The sequence below is a fragment of the Leuciscus leuciscus genome (genome assembly GCF_965113295.1).
Source record: "Leuciscus leuciscus genome assembly, chromosome: 1".
NCBI classification, from domain to species: Eukaryota; Metazoa; Chordata; class Actinopteri; order Cypriniformes; family Leuciscidae; genus Leuciscus; species Leuciscus leuciscus.
In genome coordinates this window covers 57,298,226-57,319,452 of record NC_138725.1, presented here as the reverse complement: position 1 = coordinate 57,319,452, position 21,227 = coordinate 57,298,226, and the positions used below count along the sequence as shown (strand labels likewise).

Here is a 21,227-nt window from a genome sequence, read left to right as displayed (position 1 = left end):
ATTCAAAAGTCGAAAGTCAATAATATGGTGCCTTAACACTTAAAGGGGTCATCGGATACAAAATTCACTTTTATATGGTGTTTGCATATAAATGTGTCTTTGCAGTGTGTGGACACAACCACCATACAATGAAAAAAATCCATTTACTCTTTTTTTACTTTACTTTTTTTTTATCCTCAAAAAGCCTAAACACTCTCAATAATCAAGCCTTTGGGAATTTTCTGAGCAATATGATGTCATATTGCTCATGCTCCGCCCACGACCGCTGACGGACTGTCCCGTATTCGCATATTTCTGCCCTCAGCCATTTGTATTCTGTCTGCCAAGGCAGCACTTTACTTGTCTTGTGTCGACATGCCCCATGGAAGAGAGGGGTTGGGGTGAGCAGTTGCTCATTATCATTTAAAGAGACATGCACCGAAACGGGTCGCTGTGAACAGAGCTGTTTTTGAGGAGGTAAAAAGGGTGTTGTTTTACACAACCATTGAGGAATTTTAACTAAAGTATGTTACACACTTTACATGAAGACCCTAAAGATTCATACCAACTTGTGGAAAATGGGCATCCGATGACCCCTTTAAACAGCTGCAGTAGATGACATTTTCCCTATCAGTATCTTTTGGCTTGAGCTGTAGTGGGTAGAGCTCAGGACATGGTTTGACCCTTTAAAGAGACATGAACTATTATCATTGTGTCCTTGAGTAAGACACTTAACCTCAGATTAATCCAAGACTCCTCGTAATATGTGGCCTGAAAGTTGCTTTGGATAAAAGCATTTTTGACCTTTTGGCCCTCTAAGGCCCGGTTTCACAGGGCTTAGATTAAGTAGCTTTTATAAACATGCCTTACAAAAACACATTACTGGTGTGCATCTTGAGACAAAACAATGGTAATGGCATTTTAAGTTATATGTCAGTGCAAGTTTCTTTCATTTAAAAAAGATCAAATATGCATTTAAGTCTGAGACTATAGCTGAAAGGGGTACTATTATGCCCTTTTACGAAGTCTTGATTTTGTTTTTGGTCTGTACAAGAATATGTTTTCATGCTTGATTGTTAAAAAAACACAATATGTTTCACATATTTTAAATCCTCCCCAGTATATGTTTAAACACATCGTTTTCGATGAAGCCCATCTTTCCGAAATACGAAATGTGCTGTGCAGTGTGTTGTGATTGGAAATGCCTAGCGCGTGTTTGGGAAATGTCACACCCCTTCATAATCACAAGCTCTACTCAGATGTAAATATGAACAATGGCGTCAATTTCAAACCAATTCGAGCCTGATTCAGACCCTGACAAGGTTAATGAACAAGAGGATTGTGCTGAACGGATTTCAAGCATGGACTTTACAAGCACGGATTTCACAGGACGTTTCAGAGTGGTGTGTTAAAAAAAAAAAAAAATCGTATAGATACGATGTTATCAACCATTTAATCATATTTGTTGGAAAACTATGTTAATACTAACAGTAATCGATCACAAAATCATGGATAATTTTCCTAAGGGGCGGTGAACAGGCTTACAAAAGCAAGAGCTTACAAAAGCTAAAGTAAACACTACATCAATACTGTAATGTAAGTTAGCAGGCTAGCGGAGGCAAAGCTTTGCCCTTCGTTAACATCATAGCTATCATATAAAGCTTATAATTGGAACTGTTAATAGAAAACACAACTATAAATAATAAGACATACTTACAAGTTGGGATCCATAAACTACAGATTGTCACGATAAAATGGGAATGGCTACGCCTTTCAGGAGAAGCTTTTGTGCGTATAGCCTGCATTGTACTATCTTCTGGAAGCTGTTATCCGTAAAATGTGCTGGGCACAGACATACGTTGAAGTTATAATGTTCAGGAACAGTGTTAAAAACGTACTCGGTTACTAACGTAACCTCGGTTCTCTCTAGAAGAGGGAACGAGTACTGCGTAAGATATCTTACGCTAGGGGAAAATCCTTTTCCGCGAGATATTGAAGCCAAAAATTATCCTTAATTTTGTAATAATGCAAAACGCGTTGCAGCAGCAATGCAGACATAGGCGAGACAGCTCGCGCGCCTATTGGCTGCTCTGCGGCAACTGCAGCAGCCTATCGAGCGAGGCCTGGCGTGACGCCAGACCCAATCAGGGCACTTCGCGCCCGCTGCGTCACGTCCCGCCGAAATGGGCGTGGTCTAGGCCTATAAATATCGCTCGCAGGCAGCTATTATCTGGTTTTTCATCATCGAAGCAACCAGAGCGTGTGCATGCACGGCAAGATACGCAGTACTCGTTCCCTCTTCTAGAGAGAACCGAGGTTACGTTAGTAACCGAGAAAAGATATCTTACGCTAGGGGACCCAATGTAAAACGCCGTGCATGCTGAGATCTGACACCAAAGACCCAAGGGCGAAAGCCCGGGGTACATATAGTGCACAATCACTCAGTGAACTCACAGAGAGTCCGGGAAGAAGGAGGGGTGCAGCCTCACTTTTCCACATAAAGTAGCGTCGAAGGGACGCGAATTTCATCATACAGACAGGGCGGGGTACGGCCTGAACTGATGGGAAAAAATGTGGGTCTTACACAGTTTGCCCAGCTTTAAACTGTCGAACATCGAGCTGTGCTCAGCAAACGCAGCATTCTGAGCTGAACGCATCAGGTCAGATAATACTGGTAGTTTAGACCGACAGCAGCCTGGCCTGCAGGGCGGGAACCTCTAGGTTATAAAACCTTATAAATGTAGACGGGGAGGCCCAGCCTGCCGCCATACAAATATCTTGCAAGGCAATCCCACTTGACCAGGCCCACGAAGAGGCCATGCCTCTCGTGGAATGCGCTCTGACACCCAAAGGGCACTGCATGCCCTTGGAGGCGTATGCCAGCGCTATAGCATCAACTATCCATCTGGATAGGCTCTGTTTCGACGCGGCTAGTCCCTTAGAACGTCCGCTAAACGAAACAAAGAGCTGTTCCGTCTGTCTGAAAACAGACGAGCGAGACACATAAGCTCGTAATGCCCTGACTGGGCAAAGGAGGCTCGCGTCTCTTTCCTCATCAGGGACCGGTAGGGCTGACAGAGAGATAATCTGCGCCCTAAACGGTGTGTTGAGGGATTTTGGAACATAACCGTGCTTAGGTTTGAGTATAACTTTTGAGTCATTGGGCCCAAACTCCATGCACGCCGCGCTCACAGAGAGCGCGTGCAGATCCCCTATGCGCTTCACTGAAGCGAGAGCCAGCAAAAACACTGTTTTGAAAGACAGGTGTTTTAAATCGATTGACTGCAAAGGCTCAAATGGCGCACCTTTCATGGCTTCCAGAACCGTAGAAAAGGTCCCATACGGGGACTGAGGGAGGTCTGGGAGGATTCAGTCTCTTAGCTCCTCTAAGGAAGCGGATGACTAAATCGTTCCTTCCTATTGACTGACCAAGCGTTGTTTCTGAGAACGCTGCTATAGCCGCCACATAAACTTTGAGCGTGGAGGGGGCCCTGCCCCCATCCAACAGCTCTTGTAGGAAGGAAAGCACCTCCGTCACATCACAGTTTGTGGGTGACACACCACGGGCTGTGCACCAGCCCGAAAACACTGACCATTTCGAAGAATAGAGTCGTCTTGTAGACGGAGCTCTAGCCTGCGTGATCGTGTTTAATACTCCTTTAGGGAGTCCAACATGTACCCGTTGATGGCCCAGACATGAAGGGACCATAGTTCCGGGTGAGGATGCCAGATCGAGCCGCGGGCCTGTGAGAGGAGATCTCTCCTCACTGGTACTGGCCACGGGGCAGTACTTGCTAACTGCATCACGGCTGGGAACCAAGGTTGGTTTTTCCAGAACGGTGCTACCAGCAGTACTGAGCATCCTTCTTCCCTGATCCGTTCTATCACCTGAGGCAGGAGAGAGACGGGGGGAAAAGCATAGAGCGGGCGGCGGGGCCACACATGGGACAGCGCGCTCCTGCTCTTGGAGAAAAATTCTTGACAGTGAGCGTTTTCTTGAGACGCAAACAGGTCCACTTTCGCTCTGCCGAATTTCTTCCACAGCAGTTGGACTGTCTGTGGGTGTAGGGACCATTCGCCTGCCGGAACATTGTTCCTGGACAGTCTGTCTGGTCCTATATTCATGATCCCTGGCACGTGCGCTGCTCTGAGCGAGCGCAGGTTGCACTGAGCCCATACTAGGAGGCGTTCTGCCAGCCTGTACAGTTTCTCGGATCTGATGCCGCCCTGGCGATTTATGTAGGACACCACAGACATGTTGTCCGAACGGACCAAGACGTGGTGACCTTTTATTTGGGGACAAAAACGCGTCAGTGCGTTGTCTACTGCCAGCATTTCGAGGCAGTTTATGTGCAGGAGCTTCTCCCGTTCTGACCACTGGCCGAAGAACGGTCTGCCCTCGAGCAGCGCTCCCCATCCCGAGGTGGACGCGTCCGTGGACACCACTTTCACCCTCGAGGAAGTCCCCAGGCTTACACCTGATTGGTACCAGTCGTTCGCTTTCCAGGGTTTCAGAGCTGTAACGCATTTCTGATTGACCCTGAGGCGAAGCAAACCGGGTGCCCACGCTTCGCGTGGGACTCGCGCTTTCAGCCAAAACTGCAGCGGGCGCATGCGTAGCAGACCCAGCTGGAGCACTGACGATGCTGAGGCCATGAGACCTAGCATCTTCTGAAATCTTTTGAGCGGGACAGACGCGCCGCAGCGAAAAGAGTTCGCTGTGCGTCGAATGTCTACCGCGCGCTGTTGTGATAGTCGCGCTATCATGGATAGTGAGTCCAGTTCTGTGCCCAGGAAAGATATTTTCTGACTGGGTGACAGGGAGCTCTTCGCCCAATTGACACTCAGACCCAAATCCTCGAGGTGATCGAGTAAAATGGTCGTGTGTTCTATGAGCACTGCGCGAGATTGCGCTAGAATCAGCCAATCGTCCAAATAGTTCAGCACTCGCATGCCTCTCATTCTGAGGGGTGCGAGCGCCGCGTCCATGCACTTCGTAAATGTACGGGGTGCTAGGGACAAACCGAACGGCAGGACTGTGTACTGATATGCCTGGCCCTCGAAGGCGAATCTCAAATATCGCCTGTGACGTGACGCTATCTGTATTTGAAAATACGCGTCTTTCAGATCTATTGACACAAACCAATCTCCTTGGCGAATCTGCACAAGGATTTGCCTGGTCGTGAGCATCCTGAACTGTCGCTTCACAAGCACTTTGTTCAGCTGCCTTAGATCTAGTATGGGTCTGAGACCCCCGTCTTTTTTCGGTACCAGGAAGTATCTGCTGTATAGCCCTCCCTCGCTCTGATCTTGAGAGAGAGGTTCTATGGCCCCTTTGCTCAATAGTTTCGTCACTTCGGCTCGAAGTAGATGTGCTACTTCTGTTTTTACCGTGGTCTCGACGCGCGCCACATAGCGGCGAGGGCGTCGGCGAAACTGCAGCGAATAGCCTCTTTCTATAATGTTCAGCACCCACTTCGAAACCCCGGGTAGCTTTGCCCATGCGTCTGCATGGATAGCTAGGGGTCGAATACGAAGCGCGCTCCGCTCGCTCAGCGATGGAGAAGCTTCGGTGTGCTGTAACACAAGCGTGTCGCTCGTGACATTTGAGGCATGGGGCGCGCTGATGACAGCGGGCAGATTGCCCGCGCTCGACTCCTCTACGGTGGTTAACCGCGAGGGGGAGGGCTGGGCGGTTCCCGTGGGAACTGTCATGTCTATGTGTGGATGTGGGCGCGGGACAGCGGGCACATTTATCACACTGAAAGCATCGTTCGCTTGCGTGAAGCGAGTGCACGTTGGTTTCGTTTTTACAGAAACCGTGAGACATGCATAACGTGGTGTTAGTGGGCACTGGGTAGTGGGCACGTTCACCATGTTTGAAGCGCAACCGATCTGAGTCGGTTTTATGTGCGCGAGCCCTGTGTGACAGGCTGTGCTTATGTGTAGGGATGGGCACTGGGCAGTGGGCATTCTTACTACACACGAAACACCATCGGCCGTGGCCGGGACACCAGAAAATACACTCTTTTGGGGATTTATCTGGGTAGCCGTGAAAACGGCATTTGTGTGCAGGCAAGCGGGTGACAGAACCGACTTGTTGGCTGCAGAAAACACTGGAACAGTCACATTTTCTGGAACTGGACGAGCGAATAGCTTTGGTGTGAGTCCGGCCGCAGCGGGACTGGAACACCGTCGTTTTCCTAGCTGTGCTAGGACGACTTCGGGGCCTCGGGCTTCACCGTGATCCTAGGTCGCGAGCCGCGTCCTGCGGGGCGGCGACCGGATGAGCGGGAGCGCGGTCTCGCGCTTCTGGCCTGGCGGCGCTGTGAAGTGGAGGCAGTGGACGGTGGCTGTGGCTGTGAGCTCTGAGCAGACGGTTTCGCACGGCCTGCTGCAGAGCTGGAGCGCTTCGGGAGGAAGTGCTTCATGGCCTGAGACGCTTTCTGTACCTCTGCGAATCTCTCCGCGAAATCTTTGACGGAGGATCCAAAGAGGCCTGTGGCGGAAAGCGGGGCGTCGAGGAACGCGGTGCGTTCAGACTCGGCCATTTCCGAGAGCGTCAGCCAGAGATGTCTCTCAGACACAGTGAGAGAAGCCATAGTCCGTCCAATGGCTTGCGCTGCGGACTTAGTAGCACGAAGAGCGAGGTCCGTGGCACTCCTTAAGTCCGGCACACAGATCGCGTCAGGTCCTTCCTCATCCAGCTTACGGAGGAGATCGGCCTGGAAGATCTGGAGCGTTGCCATGGTGTGCAACGCTGACGCAGCTTGCCCGGCGGCGGAGAAAGCGCGGTGGAGCAAGCTCGACGTCGTGCGGCAAGCTTTAGAGGGCAGGGCCGGCTTAGCGCGCCGTCCAGCGGAGGGCGGGCATAAGTGGGCCGCTATCGCCTCTTCAACCGGCGGCAGCGAGAGGTATCCTCTGTTCTTGGCATCGTCAACGGCGGAGAATGCCAAAGAAACAGCAGGACGCACTCTAGCAGAATAGGGGGCGCTCCAGGACTTGGCGACTTCTTCGTGTAACTCAGGAAGAAAAGGCGCCGGTCTGGACACAGGCGAAGCGCGCTCCCCAGGCAGGAAAAATCCATCCAGCCGGTTGTGAGCGGGCTGCTCAGGCGAAGACCACTCGAGGCCGAGGCTCGCCGCGGCCTGTGCGAGTACTCGCATGAGTTCCGTCTCAATAGAAGCTCTCTTGCCTGACGAAGTGCGGGCAGGGGGTGCGGGGTCCTCAGAGCCCGCCCAATCCTCACTGCCTGACGCCAGGATAGAGCAGGAATCATCCTCTCCCAGCAGGGCTTCCTCATCCGCGATATCAACGGAAGCGGCGGCAGACGGCGGCCGCTGTCCGTCAGGAAGCGAAACAGAAGAAGCCGGGGAAGCAAGCGGGCGAACCGGCGAGCTTTGGCGGCTGAGGGAGGGTTCCGGGGCCCGCTGGGCACGGCGCTTTTTACGGCGCGACGCCGCGGCGGGCGGGGGAGCAGTCTCGGTGAAGACGGCTAGGCGAGTCCTCAGAGTCGCCATTGCCATCAGCTCGCAGTGAGGGCATCCGCAGTCAGCGAGCGCGAGAGCTGCATGTTCCTCACCCAGGCAGGAAACGCAGATCACGTGGCGGTCCCCGTCGCTGAGTGTGGCTCTGCACGAGCCGCAGGAAGGCATCTTTAAGAAGACGCTAGCTCTTTTAGAAATGTGCGTCGCGGCGGCGACACACACACACAGAAATACAGTGCAAATAAAAGAGAAGGATATAAGCGCCGGAAAGCGCAGCAGGAAGGCAGGAAGGCGGCGCGGCCAGCGACTTCAGTGACTCGTCCCGCTGAAGGTGCTCTCTCTCGACGGCGCGGCTTCTAATCCAGCTCCAGCGATGCGTGTGCTTCGCTTGAAGGATGAAAAATCAGATAATAGCTGCCTGCGAGCGATATTTATAGGCCTAGACCACGCCCATTTCGGCGGGACGTGACGCAGCGGGCGCGAAGTGCCCTGATTGGGTCTGGCGTCACGCCAGGCCTCGCTCGATAGGCTGCTGCAGTTGCCGCAGAGCAGCCAATAGGCGCGCGAGCTGTCTCGCCTATGTCTGCATTGCTGCTGCAACGCGTTTTGCATTATTACAAAATTAAGGATAATTTTTGGCTTCAATATCTCGCGGAAAAGGATTTTCCCCTAGCGTAAGATATCTTACGCAGTACGAGAGACCTCTCGTAAGAGAACATTCGTCAGCCTTAGGACAAACTTTTTCCGGTGTGTAAAAAGCAGACAACAACTCTTCCTCTTCTCTAAAGCAGCCCATCATGGCCTCACCCCCTTTGTTGTCTGTTCCCGGGGGCGGTGTTAATGTAAGTTTTTAGGGTTTGTGATGTCACCAACCCGGGACGAAGCTCGCTGTAGTCCCTACCAACCGTTTGTTGTAGTCCTTAAAAAGCGATTTCTGTAAAAGAAAATATCTCCCTCTGCATTGAATTTAGAGTGTCGTAACTTTACAGATGTTGTTTATGCTCAAACAGCAACATTACACACTAACTAAAAAGTTAAAAAAGTTAAATCATTATCAAGGACCCCTTTAAAGGGGTCGTTCACCCAAACATTTAAAGGGATACTTTACCGTTTTTTCATATTAAACTATGTTATTCCCTTAACTAAGACGAGTTGATACATACCTCTATCGTCTCAGTGCGTGCACTAAATCCCTCTGTCTTGTGGCGAAACTTTGTTAGCCCAGTTCATTTAATATGGGCCAAGCAGAGAAGCTACCAAACACCTCCACGTTTTCCCTATTTAAATACAGTTACTCGCGAAGTGTAACTCGACCTAGGACGGTGACACAAAACAAAACGTTGCGCTTTTCTAAGCGTGTAAAATGGATAACTATTTTGTATGGCGGAATACCATAGCAAGTGCTTGTAAGCACTTCGACTTGGCGCAGTAATATCTTCACTAGAGGGAGCGGGGGCCGGTGAGAGGATTTTTCACGAGTGAAGATATTACTGCGCCAAGTCGAAGTGCTTACAAGCACTTGCTATGGTATTCCGCCATACAAAATAGTTATCCATTTTACACGCTTAGAAAAGCGCAACGTTTTGTTTTGTGTCACCGTCCTAGGTCGAGTTACACTTCGCGAGTAACTGTATTTAAATAGGGAAAACGTGGAGGTGTTTGGTAGCTTCTCTGCTTGGCCCATATTAAATGAACTGGGCTAACAAAGTTTCGCCGCAAGACAGAGGGATTTAGTGCACGCACTGAGACGATAGAGGTATGTATCAACTCGTCTTAGATAAGGGAATAACATAGTTTAATATGAAAAAACGGTAAAGTATCCCTTTAAATTCTGTCATCATTTACTCACCCTCATGTCGTTCCAAACCCGTAAGACCTTCGTTCACCTTCGTAACACAAATTAAGACATTTTTAATGAAATCCGAGAGCTTTCTGACCCTCCATAGTGCATTTTAATGTCCATTCTCAAAATGGGGGGTGACAGTTAACCATTATTGTTTTTGAAAAATTATTAAAAACATACTAAAGTTTTTTCATGTCATCAAGTAACATCATTTTGTAAAGTTAGGGCTCTTAAAGTTTAATATGTCAAAAAAATATGCTTACCTTGCAAAATTTCACCAAAAACAGTTCACATGGCAGGAGTGATTTTTTTTCTTTTTCTGAAATCCATGTTTGAGGAAGTGTTGTGACAAGTGCTGTTGATTGACACTGTGACATCTAGAGGATTTCTTTTGGCATAACATACCTCAACCAGATGGTAGAGATGGCTCAATCAGCTAGAGTTAAATTAGGTACTCCTCTCAATAAAATATAGTGACTCAAAATGTGCTCAACCATCTGGTCGAGCAAGCAGATAAAGGGTTAAAGCCGTGTCTGTGAAATCAGGGGTATAAGTATTATCACTAATCAGAGACAGTTAATTTGAATATGTGTTTTAATGTTTTTATATAAATTGAGAAAATCTTTGCACACTATTACTTTTACTCAACTTATGTTGGCCTTATACTTTCTGTATCCACATCCAGACTCCTCGAGAAACGTCAGCAGAATGGCGAGACGATCGAGCTGTCAGCAGAAGGTCGCCCGGAGTTGGTGGAGGAGAAGGAGCTTCCCGTCGTGGACTGCACGTGTTTTGGGTTACCTCGCCGTTACATCATCGCCATCCTGTCAGGCCTGGGCTTCTGCATCTCATTCGGCATCCGCTGTAACCTGGGTGTAGCCATCGTCAGCATGGTCAACGACCACACGATTTACTCCGGAAAGAAACCTGTCATAGTGGTCCGTATCAGTGCTGGAATTCAACTTAACAAATAAAGAGCATCCACTCGAGTATAAGAACATTTACATGAAGAGTGGACAGAAGTTAGACATTATTTGAAATCCGAATGACGAAATCTTGGCCATTTGGGTTTTTTAAGGCATTTTATGTTGTTGTTTTTTTAGCATACAAATAAGATGCATTTAGCATGGATAAATACAACACAGATTTTTAAGAAATGATAAGAAAAACAACAAATGTGACCCTGGACCACAAAACCAGTCACAAGTCGCACGGGTATATTTGTGGCAATAGTCAACAATACATTGTATGGGTCAAAATTATCGATTTTTCTTTTATGCCAAAAATCATTAGGATATTAAGTAAAGATCATGTTCCATTAAGATATTTTTGTAAATTTCCTACTGTAAATATAAAAAAAAATATTTTTGTGAGTGAATGCAGCACAATCGCAAACATGAATGTAGAACTTTAAAGGCGATTTTCTCAATGTTTCAATTTTTTTGCACCCTCAGTTTCGGCCAAACATTGTCCTATCCTAACAAACCATACATCAATGGAAAGCTGATTTATCAACGGAAAGCTTATCAATTTAATGTGACTGGATTTGTGGTCCAGGGTCACAAATAGCCTACAGCTAGTTTGATAATGCGATGAAAGATTTCTAGCTTTTAGAATAGAAAGTATAATGTCAATATCTAAATAGGCCTACATTCATACATAAATAAATGCATATCAATTGGGCCCCCTCAAATCCCAGTTTACCATCATTAGCCAGTTAGTTTTGCATCTTAACCCAATTTGCATTGTGAGAGGGGATCGACTTTGCTTAATTCCCTGTAGTATTTCATCAGATAGTGCAGGGATTCACCCAGCAAAGCAATTCAAGCAATTTACCCCCACACAGGGATTTGTTTCAGAAACTGCTCAGAGAAAAAGGATTTGTAGAAAATAAAGGCCCGGTTTCACAGACAAGGCTTAGATTAAGCCAGGATTAGAACTTAGTTCAATTAGGGCATTTAAGTAGCTTTTATAAACTTCCCTTAGAAAAAAATGCATCTTGCATCTTGAGACAAAACAATGACACTGACATATTTTAAGATATGCCAGTGCAAGTTGCTTTCAGTTAAAATGTCTCAAACTTGTATTTCAATCTGGGACTAGGCTTAAACCTTGTCTGTGAAATAATAATAATTAATTATTGTATGCAATTTTTTTTTTTTAACTATTATTATTATTATAATAAAATATGTTTCTTTTATTATATTAGGCTACTTTATCTTTTACTTTTAGTGATTGATTTTACTACTTTATTACTTATTTCTCTCCTTTCTCACATTCCCTACATAATTTTGTTTTTGCAAATGTAACACAGAAATAAAGATGGTTCAGGTTATGTGATGCCTTAAAGAATGATGTGTAATCATTTTCTAATATACAAGCAGTGCACTTTGACTGCAATATTCTCAGCTTTTTGCACAGAATGCTGTCGAATGAACGTTGGATGAGAGGAGTTTGACTTTCTCTTTTTCCTCCCAGGCTGCTCAGTTCACATGGGACCCAGAGACAGTTGGGATGATTCATGGCTCGTTCTTCTGGGGTTACATTGTCACGCAAATCCCCGGAGGATTCATCTGTCAAAAGTTTGCTGCTAATCGGTAATGTGATCAGCAAATTGACATGTTTTTCTCAAGCGTTCTGGAGTTTTATGAATGAAAATTGTGCTATTTTAGTGGGAGGAGTCAGATTGTCAAAATTGGCTTTGAGGGGTTTGAGTCAAAAGTCCAGTTACACAATTGTGAGTTGTCTCTTACATTGACTGTTGTGACAACTTTTCCCATATATATTGCCAAAAGACCAGTTTGTGTTAATTGAAATTCGAAAATGAATTTTGTTTTGACCCTGGTGGAAATTATTAAAAGCTATTTTGTAGTAAAGATTTTAACTTATGGTATATACAGAGATTGACTTTAAAAAATAAAAAATAAACAATCTGAGAAATATTCAGTGGAATGACAAATGACTGGTCCACTGAGATTTTAGCATGATATTTTATTGTGTTGCATGTGTGTTTGGTCTCAGGGTGTTTGGCTTCGCCATTGTGGCCACGTCGACACTGAATATGCTGATCCCATCAGCAGCTAGAGTTCACTACGGGTGTGTTATCATGGTCAGGATCTGCCAGGGCCTTGTGGAGGTATGCCATCTGTGTGCATGCGTGGATTTGTGTGAATCTGATGTAGTCTGTAATATTAGTGTATTACTTATCTAAAAGCATTGCATTATGCTAAGGAAGGTTTTGTTACCATAATGGTAACAAAACCTTCCTTAGCATGATGCAATGCTATATATACATATTGGCTGCGTCCGAAAACTAAAAAAAAGCTGCCATCGGAGGACGCATTTTTAAGGTAGGAAGGCATCAAGACACGTCCAACTCCAATATTAGCATCACTCCCTGTTTCCTGAGATACCTTCATCTGAATGATTTTTAAAGGCAGCATAGATGGATCCTTCGTTGCCTTTGATAACCCACAATCCTGTGCATTCCATTGGTCAGTTGAGCTAGAAAAAGAAAGATGGCATCTGAAAGTTGCGGTTGGTGCTCAGTTTGTGTATAAATGTACGTTTTTGAAGAGTGTTTTCAACTTCTGTAACCTCTAGTGAGAAATCACTATTGTAGTAATTCAATATTTGTTTGGTTCTCACCAATGTACTCTCTATTTTGCTGTAGATTATTAAACTGTTACGCTACCTCAGAAGTCAGTCCGAAATCAGTTTCGTGAGGTGCCTACATGCGCAAAAGCTGCCTGCAGAGTCATTGCCTATAAGGCAGCGAGGCAACAAGTCATCTGCCTAATGCCTGTTTCAAGTTTTCAGATGCAGCCATTAATTCATCTTATTTCTCTACTGAAAGGGCGTTTCATATCCCGCATGTCACGGGATCTGGGCCAAATGGGCTCCACCCCTTGAAAGAAGTCGATTGGCAACAACAGCATTCTGTGGTGAGATGTCAGTCATTTGAATCCATGAAATATATCTTCCGATATTATCAGTAGAATTTAGTTTGTGATTATTTGAACCTTGAATTGAGAACTGTGAAAAGCTGAGATGAATGATAATGTTAATGAATAGTGCTAATAAGAAGAAGCATAAGAACTGTATGTTGATGTCTGTATGTTCTAGGTTCATATGCTGGTGCTGTTGTTGCAATGCCTTTGGCTGGAGTCTTGGTCCAGTACACCGGGTGGTCCTCAGTGTTTTATGTGTACGGTAAGTAGCATACACATGTCATTTTAATTATATATATAATACTATTTAATATACAATTTTTGTTTATTTAATAAATCAAGTGTAAAATAAGTCTTTCTTAACGTGTAGCGGTGATAGCATCGTTAAAGAGACTTTTGTCTGCAAGCAGTGAATCAAAACTCAATGAATGTACACAAAAGTTTTATTTAACTAAATCACTTACAAACACATAACTAGTCCTAACAAACACATACACACAAATCATGCATTCGAAATGGAAAAGTGAAAATGACTGAATGAAACCAAATGGAAACGGGAAGAAATGTCAGTTTAACCATCCTAAAATAACCATCAGTTTTCTTAGTTCTGCACTTTGGTTACACAAGAGTGGTCTACAGCTTTATACTAAACCTCTGTTTAGTTAGTTAAATGTACAACACTTGCACTGCCTTAGCTGTTTAACAAGCTTCCGCATAATCTCAGGAGAAAGTCTTGATAGCTTTTAATGGTTCGATGGTGAAGAAATTGCAATTCTTCCCGGGTTGAGAGAAGGATGTCGAAACTTCAGGGATGTTAGTCTGACTGTTACTGTTGGGAGAGTCCTCTCTCCAGGCCGGGGAGGTTACACATGGCTTGAGCCGGGACAGTGGCCTTTAACTTCTGTGGAGGTCACTCCTCCAGGGGGTCAGTGAGCCAATGGTAACTTAAACTTTCGGAGGGAAAGTTTACGACCCTTTGTCTTCGAGCATGGTATTTTGCATATGTAACTGGATCGGTGTTGATGCAGAAACTATTAAAGATTCTTGTAAAACTAATATATTGCATAGGTATCAACATGTACATGATCATTTAGATCATCAAATACAAATAGACACCAAAAATGGTATAGGTGAGGTTAAATTAACTAGTGGTTCTATCATAAAGCACGCATAAAACAGTATGCAATACAAAATACACTACAGGACTGTAATAATCATACACACAATGTCCTGGAGATATGCATGTTCATGCACAGAAGGTTTTCTATGAATGAATGGGGGAGAATCCTTCTTTATGGGCATTATGGAGTTTTAGTAGGGAAATGGAGTGAGAGTTAACTTTCCACATTTCTTTTGGTCGTAAACCAGTCTTATCTCGCTGGCGTGCCTTTGCTGCCATGGTAACCAGGGGCCTGTTCTATCCTTTTGGTTGGTTTTTGCAGACACCTTTGCACCTTGTTTTGTGGTTAGGTGAGGGGGCTTGCTGGATTATTCATTAAATATAATGAATAATTGTGTGTCTGATTGGTCCAGACACTACATATATCCCAATATTACTGTTTTTACTTTATTTTCGATCAAACAAATACAGCCTTGGTGAGCATAATGACTTTCAGAAACTTTTTTCAAAAACACACCGACCCCGAACCTTTGAACAGTAGTGTGTATATATAATTTTCATTGTACTATATAATAATTCTTATTGCACGTTTCTCTTCGTCTCACAGGAAGTGTTGGGATATTCTGGTATCTCTTCTGGATTTTAGTGTCCTATGAGAGTCCAGCTGCTCACCCAACCATCACACCAGAGGAGAGGAAGTACATTGAGGATGCCATCGGGGAAAGCGCCGGCCTGGTCAACCCCCTGCAGGTACAAACACGGACATTATTTTTCTCTCTTATTCACTCGTCCACCCCTCCCCTTTCCTTCTTTCATACACAGACACTCTAAATCCGCTCTCATTCCTCATCTCTGACTGCTGCGTGCTGCTCTTTTCTGGATATGTTCGACCTCTGGTTTTTCACTACCCTGCAGAAATTTAAGACTCCCTGGCGGCACTTCTTTACCTCCATGCCAGTGTATGCCATCATCGTGGCTAACTTCTGCAGAAGCTGGACCTTCTACCTGCTCCTCATCAGCCAGCCTGCTTACTTCGAGGAGGTGTTCGGCTTTGAAATCAGCAAGGTGAAACACACACTCAAATTAATGAATCAACTGAAGAATTGCAACCACAAAATAAATCAGATCTGTTCTGAAGGCTTGCGGAAAACAGGAAAAAATAATGCCCATTTTGGAGATGGTGGTCTAGTGGGTTAAACCACTGAACTGGTAAATCGAAGGTTGCTGGTTCGATCCCAGCAGTCACCACCAGTGTGTCCTTGAGCAAGACACTTTATTCCACGTTGCTCCAGGGGGATTGTCCCTGTAATAAGTGCACTGTAAGTCGCTTTGGATAAAAGCGTCTGCCAAATGCATAAATGTAAATATAATCAATAAATATATAAGAAAACAACCTAGACTACACTAAATAAAGGTTGAAATGTTTTTGCCAACCATGCGTTTGTGCTGTTTAGAAATTTAGAAGCCAAAACTGTAGAATGGTTGAATTGTCATGTTGATAATTTAGCATATTGTTGGACCCATGCAGGTAATATTAATGGATTTCAATGTTTGATTGGTAACACTATTTTGATGGTCCCTCAGATATTCTACAAACTATAAGTAACTTTGCAACTACAGAACATGTCAACTAGCAGTCATTAGAGTATTAGTAGACTGCCTGCTTAATATCTGCTAACACTTCACTTTGATGGTCCCTCAACAACTTTGCAAGTAAATGTCAACTTATTCTACTAACCCTAACAGTCTACTAATACTCTAAGTTGACATTAAGTTGCAAAGTTACTTATAGTTAGTTGAATATCTAAAGTGGACTATTGAAACAGAGTAACTGTTTGGTTTTGATAGACAGTAAACAGTTTAAGTAACAAATAATAAAAACACTGCTCAAGAACAGGGGAAATTTAAGTTCACACAGATACAATGCAGTATGATGCATCTGGATTAAAATGTTTTGTTCCTTCTGTGGCTCAGGTGGGGATGGTGTCTGCTCTTCCTCATTTAGTGATGACCATCATTGTGCCAATCGGAGGACAGCTGGCCGACTACCTGAGAACACATAATTTAATGACCACAACAAATGTCCGTAAACTCATGAACTGTGGAGGTAAGATATAGACAATAATAACAACAAATAAAATTTCACTCAAACATTAAATTGTTTACTCAACTTCATGTTGTCCCAAACCTGCAGTTTTTTTTTAGCAGTATTATAGGGCCGCATAACAGCATGACATGACCCTGAATAAATACCCATAATATGACAGAATCTCTATTTTTTGGTAAACTTCCCCTTTATAAAAGGACAAAAATATATATACAAAGTAGGTTTGCTACACAAAGTAGAAACTGTTTGTGTGTGAGTTGCCTATTTTGCTTGGTCTGGTCCAGCAATGGCAGCTGGGCCAATAATCACTGAGGCATCAATGCATGACACACTCACTCTCTCACAATCATCTGCATACACAACTGTCATGAACTGCTCCGAGACAAGAAGGTTGAGGATCCAAATGCAGTATTTATTTAGCCTTGGAAAACCCAGACAACTTCCGGCAAATTTAGATTTGCTCTGCAAGTAGTCTGGCAAAGAGCTCATTCAAGCCCATTTCTAATCCGTCGAAATCGCGGCACCAATCAGAAACGTTGGGGCGGGTTTTACACAATTACGATTGGTTTTAGGTCTATCCAATTGCGCCCAGAGGCATTTGAGCGACGTCCGTTGGTGAAGCGCACCAACTTTTAAATTCATTATTATATTCAAATTGCAAACACATGAGGACAGTCTCCATGAAAGATCCACTGGCAGATGAACGTGCTACTACATTTCTCTCCGAAACGGTAGGAAATTAAATTAGATTTAACAGAGGATTTTAACTGTGACACGATGATTGACAGGGCAGTTTACGTGACAGGATGCACGCGACAGATCCGTCCGATAAAGATGACGAAGTAGTATGTCCCAAAGCTTGCCTACTTTTTTGCTACACATTCAAAAGTAAATACCTTTTCTTCACAAAAAGAGTACATACTTTTATGGCATAGTGTAACTTAGGCGAATTGGGACGCAGCATATGGCTTTACACGATGACGATCGCTCTGATTGGTTTTAGGTCTATCCAATTGCGCCCAGAGGCATTTGAGCAACGTCCGTTGGTGACGCACTTTTGGAAATGAGTTATTAATGAAGCTTTGCCAGACCATAACTCAGTTACTACTGAGAATGGTCTGGTTTTAACCAGGCTAGTATTTATTGAACAGGGTAATCCAAAGACGTAATCCAAAGTACAGGCAAGGTCAAACACAGGCAGGCAGTCCATACAAACACAACAAAGCAGGGAACACGGGCAAAAGAGTAATCCGCGGAACAGGCAAGAAATCCAAAACCAAGAGACATGAAACCAGGGAGAACGCTCAGAATTGCAGTGTAACACTAAACAAGACTTCACAGATAATGAATGAGAAAACCAGGCTTATATGGGGTGAGCTAAACAAGAAAATGAGACACAGGTGAATGTGATAATGGATGAAGAGTCCGGGCAGTGAGTTATGGGAAATGTAGTTTATGAGGGAATGACAATAGTCTGATGTGGAGTGCCCTCTGGTGGCTCTCAATGGACACTCCAGCCGGTGACAAACACACAGGGACAGATGCACTACAGCATCCAATAAATGGACGGCACAGAGCTCAGGTATACACAGGTAGACCATGAGCCACAGTAGACCGCGCATGTTCTCTTTAAATGACAGAGAGATGCTTCCTTATTCAATAGACAATACTGTTGTGTGTGTCTGTGTGTTTTAGGGTTTGGCATGGAAGCCACTCTACTCTTGGTTGTTGGTTTCTCACATACCAAAGTGATGGCCATTTCTTTCCTTGTACTGGCTGTTGGCTTCAGTGGATTTGCAATTTCAGGTTAGTAACAGAAAAGAACAAAGACAAACCAAACAAAATAATTCATTTAGCAATACCGTTCAGACGTTTGGCCTCAGTACGATTTTTAAATGTTTTTTTAAAGAAGTCTCTTATGCTCACCAAGGCTGCATTTATTCGATAAAATGTACAGTAAAAACAGTCATATTGTGAAATAATATTACAGTTTAAAATAACTGTTTTCTATTGTAGTGCATTTTGAATGTCTCTTATTCCTGTGACGACAGAGCTGAATTTTCAGCATCATTACTCCAGTCTTCAGTGATCCTTCAGAAATCGAAATAGGCTGATTTGCTGCTCAAGAAACATTTCTTATTATTTGTGTCAATGTTGAAAACATTTGTGCTGCTTGATATTTTTGTAGGATTCTTGATATATATTTTTTCAGGATTCTTTTATTAACAGTAATAGAAATATTTAATATTTATTTAAATATAATTATTTTGTAACATTATAGATGTCTTTACTTTCCATTTTGATCAATTTAATACATCCTTGTTGAATAAAAGTATTAATTTCTTTTTTATTTTCTATTTTTGTGCCACATCCATTGAGGCCAAACATTAACCCTAGGTGTCAGGGATCTTCTGTGGTAGCTTTTTACTTAAAAAAGTAAAAAGGCAATTGTAAGAAGTTACCAAAAATAAAAGTCACATTATGAGATATAAAGTCACATTTACAAAATTTAAAGTTACATTACAAGAAAGAAAGTTACATTGAAATATACCAAGTTGCAATTATGAGAAATCAAGTTGCAATTGTAAGATATAAATTCACAATTTTAAATACTTGTTAAGATAGATGTATGACAAATACTTTTCCAGACTTCCGCTCACATTCTTTCCCTCTCAGGGTTTAATGTGAATCATCTTGACATTGCTCCACGTTACGCCAGTATCCTGATGGGAATCTCCAATGGAGTGGGAACTTTGTCAGGAATGGTGTGTCCTCTCATAGTTGGAGCAATGACCAAACATAAGGTACATACAAATAATATCACACAACCTTCACATGCCAAAAAATATTTGTACTGTTGAATTTATTAATTCTTTATTCATTGTTTATTTGCCTGTAGACACGTGACGAGTGGCAATATGTCTTCCTCATTGCATCACTGGTGCATTATGGGGGTGTGATATTTTATGGTAAGTTGTGTTCAATTAAAGTAACAATGCAAACAAGTCAATATCTCTCTTTCAGTTCACAAATAATGGATATTCTAAATGACTTTTGTCATATCTTTCATAAAATGACGCATAGTTCATTTGAACATGTTCCCAGGGATCTTTGCATCAGGTGAGAAGCAGCCATGGGCGGATGCTGAGAATACTAGTGAGGAGAAGTGTGGCATTCTGGGAGAGGACGAGCTGGCCAATGAAACGGAAGAGCTGTACAGGACTGGCGGGCAGTACGGAGCGATAAACAATCCGCATGCTGGTGGTCCGAATGGGGGAGGAGCTGGCGCTGGGGCAGGATGGGTATCGGATTGGGATAAAACAGAAGAATATGTTCAACCGGTTGGGACAAATAATTATTTATATGGTGGAGAGGGAGAGAGAGAGCTCACATAGTGGGAAGACACATATAAGAGTTGATGGAATAAATATCAATACAGAATAAATAAAGCGAGTGTGTGAGCGAGTGTGTGTGTGTGTGTGTGTGTGTGTGTGTGTGTGTGTGTGTGTGTGTGTGTGTGTGTGTGTGTGTGTGTGTGTGTGTGTGTGTGTGTGTGTGTGTGTGTGTGTGTGTGTGTGTGTGTGTGTGTGTGTGTGTGTGTGTGTGTGTGTGTGTGTGTGAGTGTGTGTGTGAGAGCGAGTGTGTGAGCGAGTGTGTGAGCGAGTGTGTGAGCGAGTGTGTGAGCGAGTGTGTGTGTGTGTGTGTGTGTGTGTGTGTGTGTGTGTGTGTGTGTGTGTGTGTGTGTGTGTGTGTGAGCGAGTGTGTGTGTGTGTGTGTGTGTGTGTGTGTGATTGTGAGTGTGTGTGTGAGTGAGTGAGTGAGTGAGTGAGTGTGTGTGTGTGTGTGTGTGAGTGAGTATGTGTGTGTGTGTGTGTGTGTGTGTGTGTGTGTGTGTGTGTGTGTGTGTGTGTGTGTGTGAGTGAGTAAGTGAGTGAGTGAGTGAGTGTGTGAATGAGTAAAAGAACAAATGCGTTTCCAAACTGATAAGATTATGTGATGATTGTTCTAAGATGTAAGTTTTTTGTGAGTCAGATTGAGAATACAGTGGTGCTCTGTTAATTATATGTTCAGTATTTTAGGCTTCCAGCCAAAATCACTGTAATGCACTTAAAATGACACAGCGATATTAGACATGTTCATGGTTGTCGTGTAAGAGTAAATCAGCTTCTGTGTGTGTGCTCATGGTGAGTGTGTATGTGTGTTTCCTTACTGTGCTCACTTCCTTTTGTTTTATCCAGTGCTTTAAATATGGTAAAAGGGTTCAAGCAAATCTATGGATGTGTAGACATTTATTTGATCTTTGGTTTGTGCACAAATACACAATATTCTTAAAGGGACAGTCACCCAAAAATGTGAATTCTGTCATTAATTACTCTTTCACATGTCATGTGTTTTATATGTTGTTTCTATATATATATATACAATTTCAGGGTGAGCTGTTCCTTTAAACCCTGACTGAATGTGTGTGCGAGTTTAAACGACCCAGATCCTCATCAATGGGTCAGTGCACAAGTGATTTTGTCCTTTTGCGTACTATATTACTCACATACACACATTTTCTCAAGCTTACATGCACACACACTTTCAATAAATCTGTGGGTGAGTCTGTTTTTTTGCATGTTGAAGGTTTACTTGTTTTACTGCCAGGATCATTTAGAGTAATTTATACATTACATTTACATTTATGCATTTGGCAGACGCTTTTATCCAAGATGTACACATGGGAACCCATGATTTTGGC

At 43.8% G+C, this 21,227-nt stretch overlaps 1 protein-coding gene across 1 annotated transcript in view; it reads left to right on the top strand.

Moving 5' to 3' along the window:
• The window catches only part of slc17a7a (solute carrier family 17 member 7a), a 31,659-nt gene extending 10,999 nt beyond the window's left edge, over positions 1-20,660 (top strand). Inside the window, exons 2-13 of the mRNA XM_082136675.1 lie at positions 9,995-10,247; positions 11,788-11,906; positions 12,331-12,445; positions 13,166-13,253; positions 13,435-13,521; positions 14,987-15,129; positions 15,295-15,444; positions 16,354-16,486; positions 18,182-18,292; positions 19,163-19,290; positions 19,386-19,455; positions 19,592-20,660. Of these exons, the coding sequence (XP_081992801.1) occupies positions 9,995-10,247; positions 11,788-11,906; positions 12,331-12,445; positions 13,166-13,253; positions 13,435-13,521; positions 14,987-15,129; positions 15,295-15,444; positions 16,354-16,486; positions 18,182-18,292; positions 19,163-19,290; positions 19,386-19,455; positions 19,592-19,881 (1,687 nt within the window). The 3' untranslated portion in view covers positions 19,882-20,660. The remainder of the gene's footprint in view (positions 1-9,994; positions 10,248-11,787; positions 11,907-12,330; positions 12,446-13,165; positions 13,254-13,434; positions 13,522-14,986; positions 15,130-15,294; positions 15,445-16,353; positions 16,487-18,181; positions 18,293-19,162; positions 19,291-19,385; positions 19,456-19,591) is intronic.
• Positions 20,661-21,227: the final 567 nt, after the last annotated feature.